This window comes from Pleuronectes platessa, chromosome 3, assembly GCF_947347685.1.
Source record: "Pleuronectes platessa chromosome 3, fPlePla1.1, whole genome shotgun sequence".
Classification (NCBI taxonomy): Eukaryota; Metazoa; Chordata; class Actinopteri; order Pleuronectiformes; family Pleuronectidae; genus Pleuronectes; species Pleuronectes platessa.
Window position 1 is genome coordinate 28160545 of NC_070628.1, and position 16709 is coordinate 28177253.

Below are 16709 nucleotides of genomic sequence, written 5' to 3' on the forward strand. Positions count from 1 at the left end.
ATATACTTTTAGCCCCTTCCTGGACCAAACTAAACGATTGTGTGAGCTTGAGCCAAAAAGGCTGCTCAGCTGCTGCAGTGCATTTCTCAACCCTATGACTCTCCAGATGGCAGGTATCTTTAGTGCTCAGTTCCCTTGTCCTGAGCTGCAACAGCTCTGCCGCGCTCCATCAGACTGCTGCAGCGGACCTGCCCTCCTAGGGCACTTTTAATGGACTTTAATTTGAAACACATGATCAGGACCATTCATACAGTACACTTGCTAGCACAATACAGAACAGGGCCACTTTTATTGGCCTTAGGAATTTACAGCATAAATATTGCTAAGTGGAAAGAAATGATTGCCTGAAGGCCCAGGTTGAAGAGTGCAAGTCTTTATTATATTTAGCTTACAAAGAACTGACTTATGCATATGAGGAACTATAGTACATGGTAGGCTAAATTTGAAAGGATTGTGGGAATTTCAATGTGATAGATATACTGTAGGTAGCTGGTTTTCTAAGCACATACTGTTACAGTGCTTGGTCAGCTTATCAAAATTGCCTTCATGTGTTATGTACCTTTAAGGCAAAAAGATAAAGTAACAAGAAATCACAGAGGGAACCCAGAAAAGAGGGGGGCAGTGTGTATGTATGCAGAAAGCTGGAGGGTATCCATTTATTAGACTTGACTGAGTAAACATTAGTGTTTGACACTAATAGCGGATACTATTTCAACTTGTTTAATGTCTACTGGTTGAAGGGGTTGCAGTTCCTGCTGCAACATGCTTTTTAATTCAAGATATACTTTTTTAGTCTGAAGGTTTGTTCTTGACACAGAAGTAAGTAGGTAAGAACTGCACACTGTGTGATTAAGATTAAAGCACAACTACAACTGTTTGTCCAATAATCACAACATCCTCTGGTCTGCATGTCAAGGTGTCCTCGGGAAAAATACTGTGCCACTGGTGAGCGAGCATATGTGGGATCGAGTGCCAATGAATGTGTGGGTGAATGTGTGAATGTGACCTGCTGGTAAAGCCCTTTTGGTGGTCGATAAGGCAAGCGGTATATAAATGCAGTTAATTTACCATTTAATGGACTACGCCACATCAGTGTACAGGATCAGTTTAATAGCATGGACGCCACAAGATCAGTAACTGTATTCTAAGTAGAATAATTACATTGTTCGTGCAGAGAACTTAATATCTTGCATATTATTAAAGTGAACATGTAAATGATTTTCTTGAAAGTTCATAGTTAGGTTAAGAAAAGTATGAAAATAATTTATTGCAATCATTCTATCTCACTTATTTATTTTATTTTCCCGAGATTTAATCTGCATCCTCCAGCCAATTTGGCTCATAACATTCTTCACAGACGCTGATGAAGACCATTATAAACGATCGAATGTAGGGGTATAACTATTAAGTGAACCTTGATTTAGGATTATGTTGTCAAAAGCAAAAGTGGCTTTTGATGAATAAGACATAATTATCTACTGATCATTTAGTAGTTTATTAATTGATTTATCATTTGTCTCTAACAATGCCAGCAAATAATCTTTCCTTCAATTTCCCATCCATTGTGACATCTTTAAATGTCATGAATTATCTGACCAATTGTCCAAAAGATTTTTAGTTGACGAATGTGAAATAAGTGGAGTTCTCAAGCAAGAGATTAAACAACTAATCACCAGAAGGATTGGCTCTTACAGCTCTAACGTTAACGTTCACATGTTGCTCGATGGTAAAACAGACAGGAAATCCATGTGCTGTGAAATATCTACTTGAATGGACAGTTGTTGTTTTCTTCATAGATACAAATTGCAGACAACAAGAATGTTACAATTTGTTCTCATGGCTTCTCATTCAGATAATTCTAGACTGCGGAGTTGCATAGCCCTTTCCTTTGTCTTCCTCCATAGGAGTTTTCCCAGTGCTGTGTCTTTTGCAGGCCTCATAAATTGTGGTGTATAAGACCAGTCCTCATCTTCCCTTGCATACTGTATATGCCAAGGCGATGCCAACAGGAGCTGTTAGATTTACGTGGAGGATTTATGGGAGGGGTTAATTAGGAGTTGTAAAAGTGACTTATGGTAATTGTGTGTGACACAGGGTTCTTTAATGCACTTATCATTTCCATGACTTCCAAGCACTTGATTCTTTTCACAGAACATGTATGTGTTGATAGAGCCGTTTGTGCTTTGATGTTAATGTGCAAAGCTTTTCTTGGTGGCAGAATGTGGCCGCTTAAATGTTTCTGAAGAAGGTGAGCTAAATGAAAAAGGAAAAAGCTATGCTTTGCTCTTAGTTACCGCAGTGAGTTAAAGCAAAGATGCTGTTTAGCTCTGCACACATTATCCCAACGATGGGGTGGAAGCCGCGATGAAACTGGAATAAATTTGAAGGAAGGAGAGAATGTCAGTCAGAAGAAGTTCTCTTGAGCTTTTCTCCTTTTTTATTGCCTTCTAGTTAAGTGGTTTTTATTATGTTGGAGCACAGGGGGTGTTTTTCCTTTTTCTTTTAAGGAATAAGTAGTTATAATTTTTTCAACTTTCAACTTATTGATTCAACTTCACTGTTGACAGGAGCAGTTATCTTCACTTTTCAAATTATTGCCACCAATTTCAGTTACTTTTAATTAATCCATCCTTATTTTTCAGACGTCGAGATTGTTCTGTGACTTGGGGGAAAAAAGAGATGTGGCCAGTGATTCATAACTCCTCCCCAATTTACCAAAACCCAAACCAAACAACAACATTTTATCTATGTCATGCACATTCCTCGGCTAGCTTCAGACCTCACTGAGCCAAGATGTGGAAAGCCAGCCTATGAACTGATGTTATCTCACTTAGTTCATGTCCTCCTTACTCCTAAGTGTCTCACCGATTAAGTTTATCTATAGAATTTCTTTCACCTTTGCACATTTAAGTAACCTTCCTGCATGATACTTTATTTTATTTAAGTCAAATCAACTGCCAGTTGATCAGAAGAACAGTGCATCAAATTTTGTTATTATTTTAAATAGGTCTTTAAATAAATGTTTCTAGATTGTGCATTGTATAACTAGCATCATTTTCTCATAACAAACTTCAGCATAGAACTTGAGGAACCAGTGCCGGTTCCAACACCAACCCATCAGAAATATGCTGACTGTGCTCGCACACACACGACTGTAGACAAGGCAACTGGTAGTGCAGTTGTGTATATAGGAGTAGAGAACAGAGATCGGAAATTCTCGTCTTTATGATCTGAGACAGATTACCTATTTAATTATATAAATTTGCTCATATAGGAGCTGATGCAAAGTCATCACGCTACATGAGATTCTTACCCTTACTAAAAGGAAATAGTCCCTGGGGTAACTGCTGATGTTGTAGATCGACTATCTCCAGTGGCAGATATTGTCTCTGGAAATTAATGCTGCTGTTAATTTTTTTAATCAATTCCGTTTGCATCTCTGATGAAACTTAATCACACTTGCTTTAGACATTTGCATAAATTAAACACATTGCAAGCAATCACAAGAGGTCATGGTAAACATATGGTACTTTTGTGCATTCAATGAACACTCCCTGTCATTCTACACAATATTAAGGTCTGGATTGTAAATCTGATCCTTAAAATAACATTGCTGCTTTTGGTTTGAAGTGTTACAAAGAAAGGATTTGGATTGGAGAATTGGAGAATGTTTCCACTTTCCCTCCCCACTGCCTCAAACTAAATCCCAACTTCCATTGTAGACTGCTGGAGGAGACACACTGTCCATACAGAAGATTATTTGTGGGCACGTGATCAGAATCTCTGCGGAAGCGGGCGGGAGTAGCGTGCTGCATCCAGTAATGGTTGGAATACTCTGTGGGAACATGCTGTTGAGGACCAAAAGAAAAAGTCCAGCACAGGAATCCTGCCATTAATTGGTTGCACAGGTCCAGCACATTTTATCACCTGCTGTGAGAGTAATGCTTTGTCTCTATCTCTCCGCTTTTTCACTGCACACTTTTTTGATGGTTCACAGTAAGAGTTTGGCAGAGCCAAGATTATGATCATGGCCAGTTCTCTCTGTGACAACCAGTAGATTTGGTAGCTGTCTCAAAGCTTACTAATGGCCTGTGCTAGTCAGCTGTGTGTGTGTGTGTGTGTGTGTGTGTGTGTGTATGTATGTATATGTGTGTGTTTGTGTGTGTGTGTGTGTGTGTATGTATATGTGTGTGTTTGTGTGTGTGTGTGTGTGTGTGTGTGTGAGTAACATGGGTGTTCCTTAAACATTGAAAACCAATGTCACTCTGTCTACCGCACCGCCACTGCTGCAAACACTTTTTTCCTTGCGGATTTCAAATGTGGAAAGCCACTGTAGTGCAGTCATTTATCTTTTATTCTGATTCATATTTTATCTTGAGCAAATGTGCTCTCATACCATAAATAGCTGGATAGTAACAGCAGATGAGATAATGTGCATTTCCCTCAAGGATGAAAGAAAAAAAGAGATTAATATTTCATTCGCTATAAGTAAACTCTTATTTTAGATTAATCATTTCTCATCTAAGTTCCAAATGTGTTTGATGTACCTTACTTCCCTGTGTGGATGTGTTTCCTTTAAAGTAAAAGTTAAGGCGACAAGATGAAAAACCTAATGCAGACCAATACATAAACCATGGGATTTATTTCCTATACATATAAAATCCAATATCCCCGCATAAATCCTAAGCTAAGAGTAGTGGAACAAAACCTGTTTATTATGCCTGCCTGCCCGCAGCACAACTTAAATTGTTAGATGGCTAAATGTGATAAAACCAGAGCTGCCTGGAATGAATTTCTTATGAGACATGGCCCTCGAAGACCTTAACTCTGATCTAAACCGCAGAGTGAGACATTCGTTTCGGCTTTGACACACCTCATATGTAAACAGTGCCAGGGTATGTTTCCCTGTGTGTTGATTAACATGAATTATTCCTGAGATAAGGAAGCTTGCTCTTATATGCCCTCAAGCTGTGGTGCTGAACCCTGCATGGATCAATTGGTTATCCTGCCAAATGTTGAAGAACTGCTATTCACATGTAGCTTTGGTCTTTTCACAAATTTCTTGATTTGGTTGTGTTCAATTTATCAGTCTTCTTAGCATCCTGTTATGAAAGCACTCGCACGGCCACGTTGGAGGTTTCAACTGAAATTCACTTTGAACCGTGTGACATGGTGTGTAGCTGAACTTTATTCTTGTACATCTACGTTGCTTTGCTTGAGAACATGTGAGAGAAGTTAAGATAAGCTCACCTTCAGTGAGGGCACAAGTCAATCGAATGGCCTCGATGCAAAATAACATCAAAACAGATTTAATTGAAAATAAAACAAACTGGACTGAAGTGTTGAAATTATATAATAATGTGAGGATGGCACATGGGGAAAACCTTATATAAGTGGAGAATAAAAAAGATTGTGTCCATTCCACAATCCTGGTGTTGAAAATTACTTTTATGTCTGTATTGACTTGAGATCATGATGTTATGATCAATAAGTTAATTATACCGGTTGTTTACTGTGACTCCTGACTGGACTAATGTGACAGAGCAGTAATCTGACGATCATTTAAGGATTCAGCTTTGGATCATGTCACGGGAATTTTAAAGCTCTTTTATTTTTATATATTTACGTGGGTGTGTCCAGGTGCCACGATGAGGTTTTGTCAATTTAAATGTTTCCTACTAAACTAGATAAGTTAGGAAGCTTTGAAGCTCCTTTCTTAATCATTTAGAGAATTCGAACAGCTCTTTGATCCTTTGACTTTGTTCAGTATAATGCTGCTCCATGTCGAGTATTAGCCTGAGACATGCAGCTAAACCCTTCAACAATAATCCATTAGCCAACACCATGGCCAATGTTTATTACATTCATTCTGCATTCATTCCTACTGAAAGTATAAAAATACCATACTTAAAGTTATGATAACATTACCATTAGAATAAACAAAAAATATTACGTTTATATTAGATTACTCAACCCTGAAGCTACAGGAGCACCACCATTAAATTGGCAGCTGAGAGATTTTGGTTGGAGGCACTTGGAAGGTTTTACGATTCTCAAGCTTTCATTGTGCAGTACGCTGGCACAGATCTTTGAATACAAACAATAAAAAGTAATTAGTTAATTTCTCTTTCTTTCACAGCGCTCTTTAGTGCAATTATTGTACATTTAGTCACAGATTAAAATGTGAAAGTTCACCTATTGTTTAGTTCATGTCCATTTCATGATTGAAAAAAGGTCCTTGCTGATGAAAGCAATACCACAAAAGTGTGACAGTGATTTTCTTCATCACAGCAATGACCAGAACTACCTGCACAATGATGCACCAGTCAGAGCAGCGCAAATGTTTTCCAAAGCCTTCACCGGTGTAAAAAGACGAGTTTAACAAACCTGCTCTCTGCAATTCCTCTGTCACCATTTAAGCTCTCGTCCTTTGTCATCTCCCGCGGCTGTCACTGACTCCATTGGTGGCGTGGCAGCTGGCTAGCCGTGCTTTTGATTTATTGAAGTGAGTGGGAAACTATGAAGCTTACTTTGTGACAGCTCAGAGGCTTTGGAATTTAAGATGTCATTGTACTGACGAATGGTGAGAGGGGAGACTGAGCCTGCCCGCTGGCATCATATGTCAATGTCCAAAGTGATGAGGGACCCTGCTTGTTGCCCTGATACACCAACACAAAGTATCCGGTGGGGAACATTTTTCCCGTTTGACTGAGATGGGGAGAATTAGAAATCAAATTGCCTGTTTAAAAGGTGCCTATGGGTCCTGTATGTTAGACGGTTCAACTTCGTAAAGGTTCCAACCAATATTTGCCTCAAGAATAAACTTCATCCATGCCTTAATAGGGCACACAGAGATGCTTTGGTTTTCGTCATTGTTTATCTTTGTCAAGTGCTCCAAAATAATCACATGGCTTTCAAGTGCTGATAATGTGACGGGATATTCACGATTCAGCCTTTTGTATGGTGGCCCTGAGAGCTCAACGAACAGCAACTTAAGAAGACACATGCAAGTTGACAAAACCCAAGCAAAGTAAGAAAACATCTTCATCAATTTCACAACACAACACGTTACAGAAACGCGCAGCAAATAGACAAACGCGCTGCAGTTAGAGAAACGCGCTGCAAATAGAGGAGAAACCACAACGGAAGTGTTTCCAGAGGACAGCTAAAAGTTATGGACACTGCTGCCACAGGAGACACAAAAACACCCAATACACCATTCAAATTCAGGTCTACACAAGGATCGGCCTGGTACCGGGTACACACACACACACACACACTCGCCCGCTCCTGGTATTTCATGATGGCCTGATACGGTGATGATTTAAAAAATGAACATGACGTTCACTCACGTTCATCGTTACGTTCACGTTAATAATATGAAAACTGATTCGTTAAGTTCAGCGTTTGCGAAACATATGCACAACACTGTATTGTACAGCCACTGCTCTGGAGCTCCATGCGGGTCCAGAGCCGCGGGTGACAGACCCCTGTGTGGAACCAAATTTGTATGATGTATTGGACGTTTTCGTGTGTCCTGTGGCAGCAGTGTCCATCACTTTTAGCTGTCCTCTGGAAATACTTCCGATGTAGTTTCTCCTCTATTTGCAGCACGTTTCTCTATTTGCAGCGCGTTTCTCTACTTGCAGCGCGTTTCTCTATTTGCAGCGCGTTTCTGTAATGTGTTGTGTTGTGTTGTGAAATTGATGAAGATGTTTCCTTACTTTGCTTGTGTTTTGTCAACTTGCATGTGTTTTTTTAAGTTGCTGTTCATTGAGCTCTCAGGGCCACCGTACTTTAGACATCCATATGTGAAATCCACAGAACGAAATCAAAAACTGGTTATTCCTGCAGCCTGCACATGTATGGTGCAACTTTTCAGATCATTGCTAATGTACTACGATTTTTAAATGGAAAGTACACCACCAGACATAGATAGATCTCCCCTTGCGGAGCTGACAAATACATTTACAAACAAGTGACAAATGTGTATCCTTCTATCAGATTAAGTGTCAGATTTGCTGTGATAAAAGGCAACAATTAGGAACATCAGCATATACTCAACCGGGGCCACCGCGAGGAAACAACACTGCAGAGATACAGCGAAATGTAAGGCTGCTGTTTCTGTGACATCAATCAATACAGTGTTGGGAAATGCACCTGGGTTATTAATTGTTTGCCAGAGCATCAGAAAATGTAATTAGTACATCGAAATTGGGCCACTGGCTCCCTGTTGTACAATTCCACGTCAGCACAGCTATTTATCATCAGTTGCATTCATGGAGGCTCATTCTGTAGGACCTTGGTTCTGATTGGGTGCTGAGCAAACAGTCATTTCTAATACTACAGCGGTCCAACACCTAACTGAATAAAAGTGAAGTATCTGCTGATCAAGCTAAAAGGGCCCAACATTAATGTCATACATATTTCAGGTTTCATATACTATACTTAGAAAGTGCTTCCTCTGAACCGAACGCTGCCATTTGTAACAGGCGAGGCCAATAGAGACGCCCGTGACAATATGTTAGCTTGAATGGCCAGTGGGTAATGATGATAGCCTTTCAGCACTATGTCAGCCTGTATCTCCCGACTAACCTCCACCCAGGAATTATGTGGCCATTCCCCAAGCTCACCCGTCTCCATTCAAACTTTTAAATCAGCCATTTTAATTAAAGGCCGAACCAGTGTGGAAACATGCATTCATCTCTCTTACAAGTCTAACAAGGATTCATTTCCACTCTGATATATTTGCAGTTATACAGCTCGATGGACTTTGGAAGAAAATGGCAGCTCATCCACGAACGTGTGACGCCAAACAGATTCTACTGGTGAGTCAGTCCTTTTTTTTAATCTTCTCTTAAAAAAAAATATCTGCTCCATTTCTCCTCCAAAAGTTCAGTTGACTCGTAAATGCAGAAACCGTTGCTCGTGTTCCGCGCGGCCGAGCAAGTGATATTGATGGCTTGGAACAAGGTGTGTGACTGACTGGTGATGCTACTAAAATTCTGCACATCCTCTACCCCTTGATACGAGCAGGCAGAGATTAATCTCCTCCTCAGATCGCACTTAACATTCAGCGTCCGAGGGCATGTTGCATTCCACTTCATTTCTCACACAGGCCCCGCTCAAATCAATCGTATTGCACATAAACACTAGATTATTACTTTTGCATCAGCAGTGGAAGGAGAGGTTGGTGGTTTTCTACAGATGCAAACGTACAGATACAGATACAAAAGTGCACACACAGAATGAGGAACTATGACTAATGAGGGATCCAGGACATCCCTGTCACTTCATATCCAGTTACGTCTGCTGCACCCCCCCCCCCCAACTAGCCCCAACCCCCCCAGCAGTGTACCTACAATCTGAAAGTGCAAACTCATCAAAAAACGTAGGCTTGGATGTAGTCCAGCTCATCGCTCCTCTCCATCTCTCTGAGGTAACTGGGGTTGGCACCCGGGATTGCCCGTCAGCTACACCCGCCCTACCTCGCATTAATCCTGGGCTGCTTCCGTGCCGTTGTGGTATGATCCTAAATAATGAGCACAATCTAATAGCTGGCTTTGCCCTTCACCTCCAAAGCCCCTTCAAGGACATCCTATCACTGGTTTTGGCCTCTAGCAATAACTAGGCTTCATCAACCTCCCAGGGACAGGAAAAATCCTCACAATGGAAAAGCTGAGTGTAATCCACAAGCAGCAAAATGAGCAGGATTTTAACAGTTGATCGACTCGTACAAGGGAAGTGTGCTGACCCTGCACCATCCGTTCAATTTGTTTTGTTTAAAACTTGTCAAGAGGTGCTGGTGTAACTGATATCGATAATGTGGCATTTAGAATATGGAAGAAAAAAAAACTTTCCTTTAATCTCCTTATTAACTTTAAGAAAGCACCTGGAACTGGAAGAAAATCACTCTCCCTTTCTATCCCCTCTTCTTCTGCTCCACAGTTGCTCTTTGGTCTTTTTTCCCACTTCACATGCCTTTCTATTCATCATCATTATTTGTATGTATTCTCCCATGGTCTGTCATTCTCTCCAAGGTCTGTCTCGGGCCTAGACAAGGAGCCAGATCTGGTCCACATGGAGGCTCACACACCAGATGGAAGTGAGTGTCTCCTACACACACATGCACATCACAGAGAAGTAATCAACAGGTCTCTATAGGAGTGAAATTCTCCCGGAGTACAGAAGTCGTCCCCAGGGAAACGGCACTGCTCCATCAATAAACCCGGTGGATGATTCTTGATTAATATGGACTTTCTTCTCCTCCCTTTCACTCGCTGAATGTCAGCTGCATATCTCGCTCCAAGGTCTTCCATAGGTGACAAAGGTGAAACTGTTTATGCCAGCCTGTGATGTTGGAGTAGGAGATATAAGCTGAGCTACAAGCTTGGTTTTTTCTCATATAACCACTGCATGATTGACAGGCAGAGATGATTGTGATGATAGTGGTATCTACCCAAACGAATAAGGATAAGGTTCAACAAAGAGAGTTCAATTAGTTGGAGAAAATGTCAGACTGAATGGATGAGTAGAAGACAAGCCGACATCCAGCGAATTCACAGTCTTAACCCTTTGATACACAAGCTATGCAAACCCCTTCTAAGGCACAACATGGGTCTAAAATGACCCGTATTGACTTACAATGTTATTTCATGCACGGTTGAGTGTTTCTTTGCTATGTTTTTGGAAATCAATTTATTTCATCATTTAATATTCAAAGTATTCATTAAATATCTTGTTTTTGATTACCATTAATCATTATTTTCATTTTATCTTTCTGAATTTATGAACAAAAATATTTTTTTTTAATTGTAAATATCTTAGCAATAAATTTATTTCATCATTCAGATTTCCAGGACTTCCTCAATTAACTTGTTTTTGCTCATCACAAATTCTTATTTTTATTTGTCCTTTTTTTTAAACTTTTTTAATAAAAATCATTTTCCTATCACTACCCTTCTAAGGGAAAACATGGGTCAAATGTGACCCGTATTCATTTCACATGATATTTCATGCATGGCTGTGCTTCTTTGCTGTATATTTTAAAATCAATTTATTTAATCATTTAATATTACAAAGTATTCATTAACATATCTTGTTTTTTCATTTTATCTGTCTTAATTTTTGAACTAAAATAGTTTTTGTATTACTACATCAAGTTTACACGCATTGGTCAAAAATGACCCATGTATGGAAGTGTGAATTTGATAGGAACCTTTGATTTATAAATGTTTGTAGTTAGGAACATGTTTACTGTGGACAACTTTTCACATGCCACACTTGTCAGAACTACTTGTCAGAACTAAACGGGCTGCTTTTGCACATCTGATTCATGTAAGTCTGATTTTACAATTGTTTTCCTGGAATTCTGAATGATGAAATAAATGTATTGCAAAGATATTTACAATTAAAACTCCATCGAAAATTTGCTCGAGAGCACACAACCTGAATCTGGGATTGTGGTTCAGTATTCAGTATAGTTTCCATAGGAAATCGCTGGAGAGACCTGCAGACGGCAGGGAGTATGAGATAAACTGGCCATTTCCAAGTGTGCTCCCATTGTAGCAAACGGTAAACTCAAAAAATGTAATAACTGCCAAAGGAGCTTTTGCAAGGTTCTGAATACTTTGCGAGAGTTAGTATTCTCTGTTTTGTTTTTTTTAAATGTACAAACTTGTTTTCACTTTTTCAATATGGATTATTGTGTTGAGGTGTTGGCAGAAAAGGCAGTTTTAGAAATTTAAAACTAAATCTATAAAATAAAGTGTGCAAAAAGTGAATAGGTCTTAAACCCCTATAATTCTAGTAGGGAACATACATTGTTGGATTGAACAGAGAAGACTTGAAATGGCTTGAAAACATTTCAAGCCATAAACCTCTCATGCATCCCATGTGTCTTCCTTTGTGACAGATGTGCAGTATGTCACATGCAGAGCTCAGATGTGCACGGAGGCCAACAGGAACTACCCGTTCCTTGAATACATCGACATCAGCTCTTTGGTGGTCCAGGACGACTACATATTCATACAGGTGAGGTTCAACCGCATGCACAACACGGTGCTTGATAGATTATACTATGCAAACATTTATTAAGTAACAATACTGAGTCAGATTTATATTATATCCTGGGGAGGATTCAACCTATTTTGTATGAAATGTGGGTGAGGATTTAATCAATGTCAGGACTTATGTTGCAGAGTCATACTTTTCTGAGCCATCTTAAGATACTTCTGAGCCATTAAGGGACATAAGCAGTAGCTATGAACAGCTTCAAATCATTCTAGTTAACATATCAATGTATATATATTAATACAACAGGCTGCTTCAATGTAGTTGAATGGAGTCCCATGGAGCTGTAGCCCCACAATGTTCATGGGGTAAGAAAAAAGGCAAATTTCTTTAGGATTTTAGTAGATCTAGTTATAGATCTAGTGAGATTTCCATCACACACAGCTGTTGCTACTACTTTTAACATGACTGCCACTGAATCAGGTTCCAAGCAATATCTCTGTTATAAAAAACTTAGCTTACCAAAAAAAGAAAAATGTAAAAAATGTTTTATAATGTTTGCTCTAACCTAAGATGAACACTTGAGTTTTTTTTTTTAGTAAAGCCAGGAGTGCTTTTAATTATCATCTTAGCAACTTCCCAGTGTCTCATATTAATCATGATTTGTAAGACAGAAAAATCTGAAATGGTAATGTCCTGATGCAATTTATGGGTTGTATTTCAATTTTCTCTGCAGCCTTAATAATATTTACTTTGACATTGTGTTAATTAGGTTTAATATACATTTAAAAGTTAACAGGGATCGTCAGAATAATTACACAACTAGTTCACGACAACACCAATTTCATTCTAGTGTACCTTGAGAAACTGTTATGGTGCTCGATGTCTGTTAAAGGTGCAGCACCCATGTTTGAGTGGGGAGTATGCAGTTATGTTTTCTGTTTATCTCTTCATCATTTCAAAATGTGTTTTCTTGCAAAGGCAAATATGGTAAAACACTGACTACAAATACCTTCACTGTTTTCACAACAGGCTACTCCTAAACTGGTAATGGACAGAGTTGCATGGTCTGACTAGATGTGATTAACTGAAACAGACATGCACTGAAATCCTGTATGTATGTGTGAATGCAAATGTCCAAGATCCTCCAAACTTTCTCACTTTACACTTGGGGGCCAGGTGGAGAAGGTCCAGACGTGCTGATGTGAGAACAGAGCACCTGATACCCCGCTTGATTCACGCCAGCGATGATGCTTCAATCACGTGATAGACGCAAAACCGGAAAAAAATAAAAGACAAAGGTGTCAAGAGCTGACGCCAAGGTTGATGTGCTGTCAACAAAGTCACATGATCCGTTGTGGAATTAATAAGTTACAGCCTGCCTCTGTCTGCTGCACCACCCCTTGCCTGAATCCTGCATATTATTTGTTGTTGTTGTGAACGCATCTGAGCAAAGAACCCACTGCTGCCTTGTGGATGTGTGAAAGACAAACTGTGGAGAAAGCCTGGACCCAATTTTCTAAAGATCTTCCACAAGACATGTCTCAAAACGGCTTTAGTAATCGTTATTTATAAAAATCAACTTCAACTTTGTCCCCTCAACTCTCTACAACACCAAGCATCGTGATCTGACATCAGTCTTTGCTAAACCAAATCACTGAGCTTTGTCACAAATGTACCAGTATGAGATAAAATATAGCAATAATAAGTTAAGGTCGTCACATAAATTAATTCTACATTTAATAATATTTTCTGTTATAGTAGATTTTAAAATGTTCTCCTCTAGGTGCTTGATGCCATCTACAGTCACGTCCTTCCTTCGAAAGCCTCACTGCCCTTGGCAGTACATTAGATTAAGAAATAGAGTTGTTCTCCAAAGATCCTTCAATCCTGTTTGACCTCTCTGAAGTCTTTCAACTAAACTCACAAGCACCCAACCTAAACCTCCCCCTCAATTCGAGAACATCCACATGTTAACACATATGCGTTACAGGCGAAAGATTCTGAAAGGGGGGGGAGAGAAATCAATCATACCAATTCCTTTTAAAGTTCAAACCGCCTCTGGTTACCTCCTCATCGATCTTCTGCTCCTTCACTCAATTATATGTGGGTCTGTTCCGCAGTGCCTACTGCTAGGCCTCTGTATTTCCCCCCTGAGCTTGATTTCTCTCTTCCGAGTCATTCAGAGAACTTATGAGATCAGTGAAAGCGTCCGTCCTGTCATACAACATTAATGGTGATATTGCTTCTCTTTGGTAGAGAGACAAGTTTGATTTGAAGGTTTTCCTCAAAAGGATTTTATTACTGAAATGGGAGAACTGTGGCTTATGAAGTTGCATTATCACTAGGCTAGTGTGTGTGTGTGTGTGTGTGTGTGTGTGTGTGTGTGGTTGTGCTAGGCTTCCATAGCCCCGAGGCTAATGACAATTCTTCAGCAGTCCCCCTTCCCTGTGTTTTCTTGCTGCATAAGCTAACAACCAACAGCATAGAGTGTTTGCAAAGGGTCCAGATCATTAAGGATGACTTTTTTTCCTCAACAGCAGATGAGGCTCTGTTAGGCAACATAAAGATTTCTCTTGACAGAGAGTAATGAGACTATTGATTGCCCTACGAGATATTTACCAAAGTCCACTTGGAAACCAAGTGCATCGACACCTGAGGAGGGCAGGATCCTCTGAATGCAGGAGGAAGGCCCAGGGCAAATAAAAAAGTAAAAAAATATAAAGTAAAAACTATCTAAGGGCACCTTGAAAAGCAGCAGGACAAAGAGAGGTGGATTGATGTGCACTTTCACCTGCAGATCTCCATCACAGCCGTGCTAAGAGACACTGTGGAAATATAAAGTCGCCAAAAGCATTTGGAATTTAACCCAGAGCTCCAGATAATAGTGGGGTAGAAACACTGCAGTATAAGCAATTAATTGTACTTGATGTGTTCTTTGTGTAGGTTCCGACATTGGGTCGAGCCAACTATTATGTGTCCTACAAGAGAGATTCGTTTATACAAATTAAACTGCCAAAATATTCCCTGCCTAAGGTAAGTTGCAGCAAAATTAGCTTGACGAGTACTTTGAATTATCATGTCTTTTGTTAATACATTTTTTACATTTTATGACTCACACACATTTTGATTTCAAAAGGCTGTGAATTCAATTGTTCAAACATTTTCATCGAGTCAAACACATTTGAATTTGATACTGTCGTGGGAAAAATGCTATGTAGGCTGGTTGAAAACAATAAATCAGGTCCTGGGCATGTCAACAGCTCTTTTTTGTAGAGTTTGTTTTTCCTCAAAAGATGGAAAACTTCTAAAGTCATACTTCTAGTAGAACGACATTCAGAGCGAGCCCCGGAGTAAGCTATACCTTACCGTATATCACCAACCATTTATATTCGCGCCACAGCAGTGATCTCATGACCAGTCCCACAGGGTGAGCATGTTCTAATCTGTCACCTCCCCACCTCCAGTCATAACTCCTCTTCATCTCTCCCCGCTCATTGATAGGATTTACACATTGTCAGCACTGATGAGAAGCAGGTATTTGCGGCGGTGCAGGAGTGGAACCAGAACGACACCTACAACCTCTACCTGTCGGACACCAGAGGGATCTACTTCACCTTGGCCATGGAAAATGTTAAAACCACGAAGGGTATCGGAGGGAACCAGATGCTGGACCTGTATGAGGTAGGTACTTGCTGAAATTAGTTACCCTGCAGGGATGAATACACTGAAGTTTTCATCGGCTGAATCTATGGGAAGTTACAGGGACTAGTACTCCCTCACTGCCTCATAAGATGTGCAGTAAAGTACAGATACATATACTGTATGTACCAAACACAAACAGGGGAGCAAAAGTTTTATTTGTTCTTTGTAAGCTTGTGTTTAATTACGCAATAAATTCAGATTTTTATGTCCCATTGCACAAAATGAAAATGTAGTGCATTACTTGGGCTGTTAATCAATACCAGTTACCCAACATTTAGTTTCATGCGGCAACATTATCTGGCTTCTGTAACTCTGCAATATAACCCTGTTTGGAACTAGGACGCTACAACCTCACATTTTCGAAACCCACCTCTGATCAGAATATGAGCCAAATATTTGCCTGTAAATAAGAAACCCTGACACGGATTTGGAGCCTGCTTGTTTCCAAAGTTGAATGTCAGGTATTTGAAAAGGTTCCACAAAACTTTACCTTGGGCATCAAACAGGCAGACCAAGTTATTATCAAGCTCCACAATGGGAGGTGGACAATAAAGACTTTGGGGTTTTGTGATCCATTTAAGGGATTTAGGTCAGGGTATTTACAATGTTTAGATGTAATTATTGTTAACTATTGTCATTCCTTAATATAATGAATAAAATGCAAAAATATGATCCAATAATTTTTTTCTGATGCTGTTAAAGGTTTGTTTTGACAACTAACAGTCAAACAAAAAATGTCACACTTATCAGTTATTACTGAAAAAATATAGCTCCAACTTAATAAAAATAAGGACTGATTCTTGTTCGTATTGTATTTCCTTCTCGGGCAGAAGCAGCGAATCACAGCATTTCATATGAATATAAACCGTGTCTTTTACCTGGTGTTTCTGTGGAATGTCTCCTCTAGTTAGCTGGACCCGAAACTTATTTTTGTTTCTTTATTATTTATTAGCATTACTAGCATTCAAATAGAATTCTCAAATATATGATGA

The 16709-nt window shown here is 39.6% G+C and overlaps 1 protein-coding gene across 1 annotated transcript in view; it reads left to right on the forward strand.

Annotated features, from left to right (window-relative positions):
• Nucleotides 1-16709, forward strand: part of sorcs3a (sortilin related VPS10 domain containing receptor 3a) — a 221469-nt gene that overhangs the window by 149923 nt on the left and 54837 nt on the right. The window contains exons 5-9 of the mRNA XM_053419434.1: nucleotides 8755-8828; nucleotides 10041-10105; nucleotides 11915-12033; nucleotides 14959-15048; nucleotides 15517-15696. Of these exons, the coding sequence (XP_053275409.1) occupies nucleotides 8755-8828; nucleotides 10041-10105; nucleotides 11915-12033; nucleotides 14959-15048; nucleotides 15517-15696 (528 nt within the window). The remainder of the gene's footprint in view (nucleotides 1-8754; nucleotides 8829-10040; nucleotides 10106-11914; nucleotides 12034-14958; nucleotides 15049-15516; nucleotides 15697-16709) is intronic.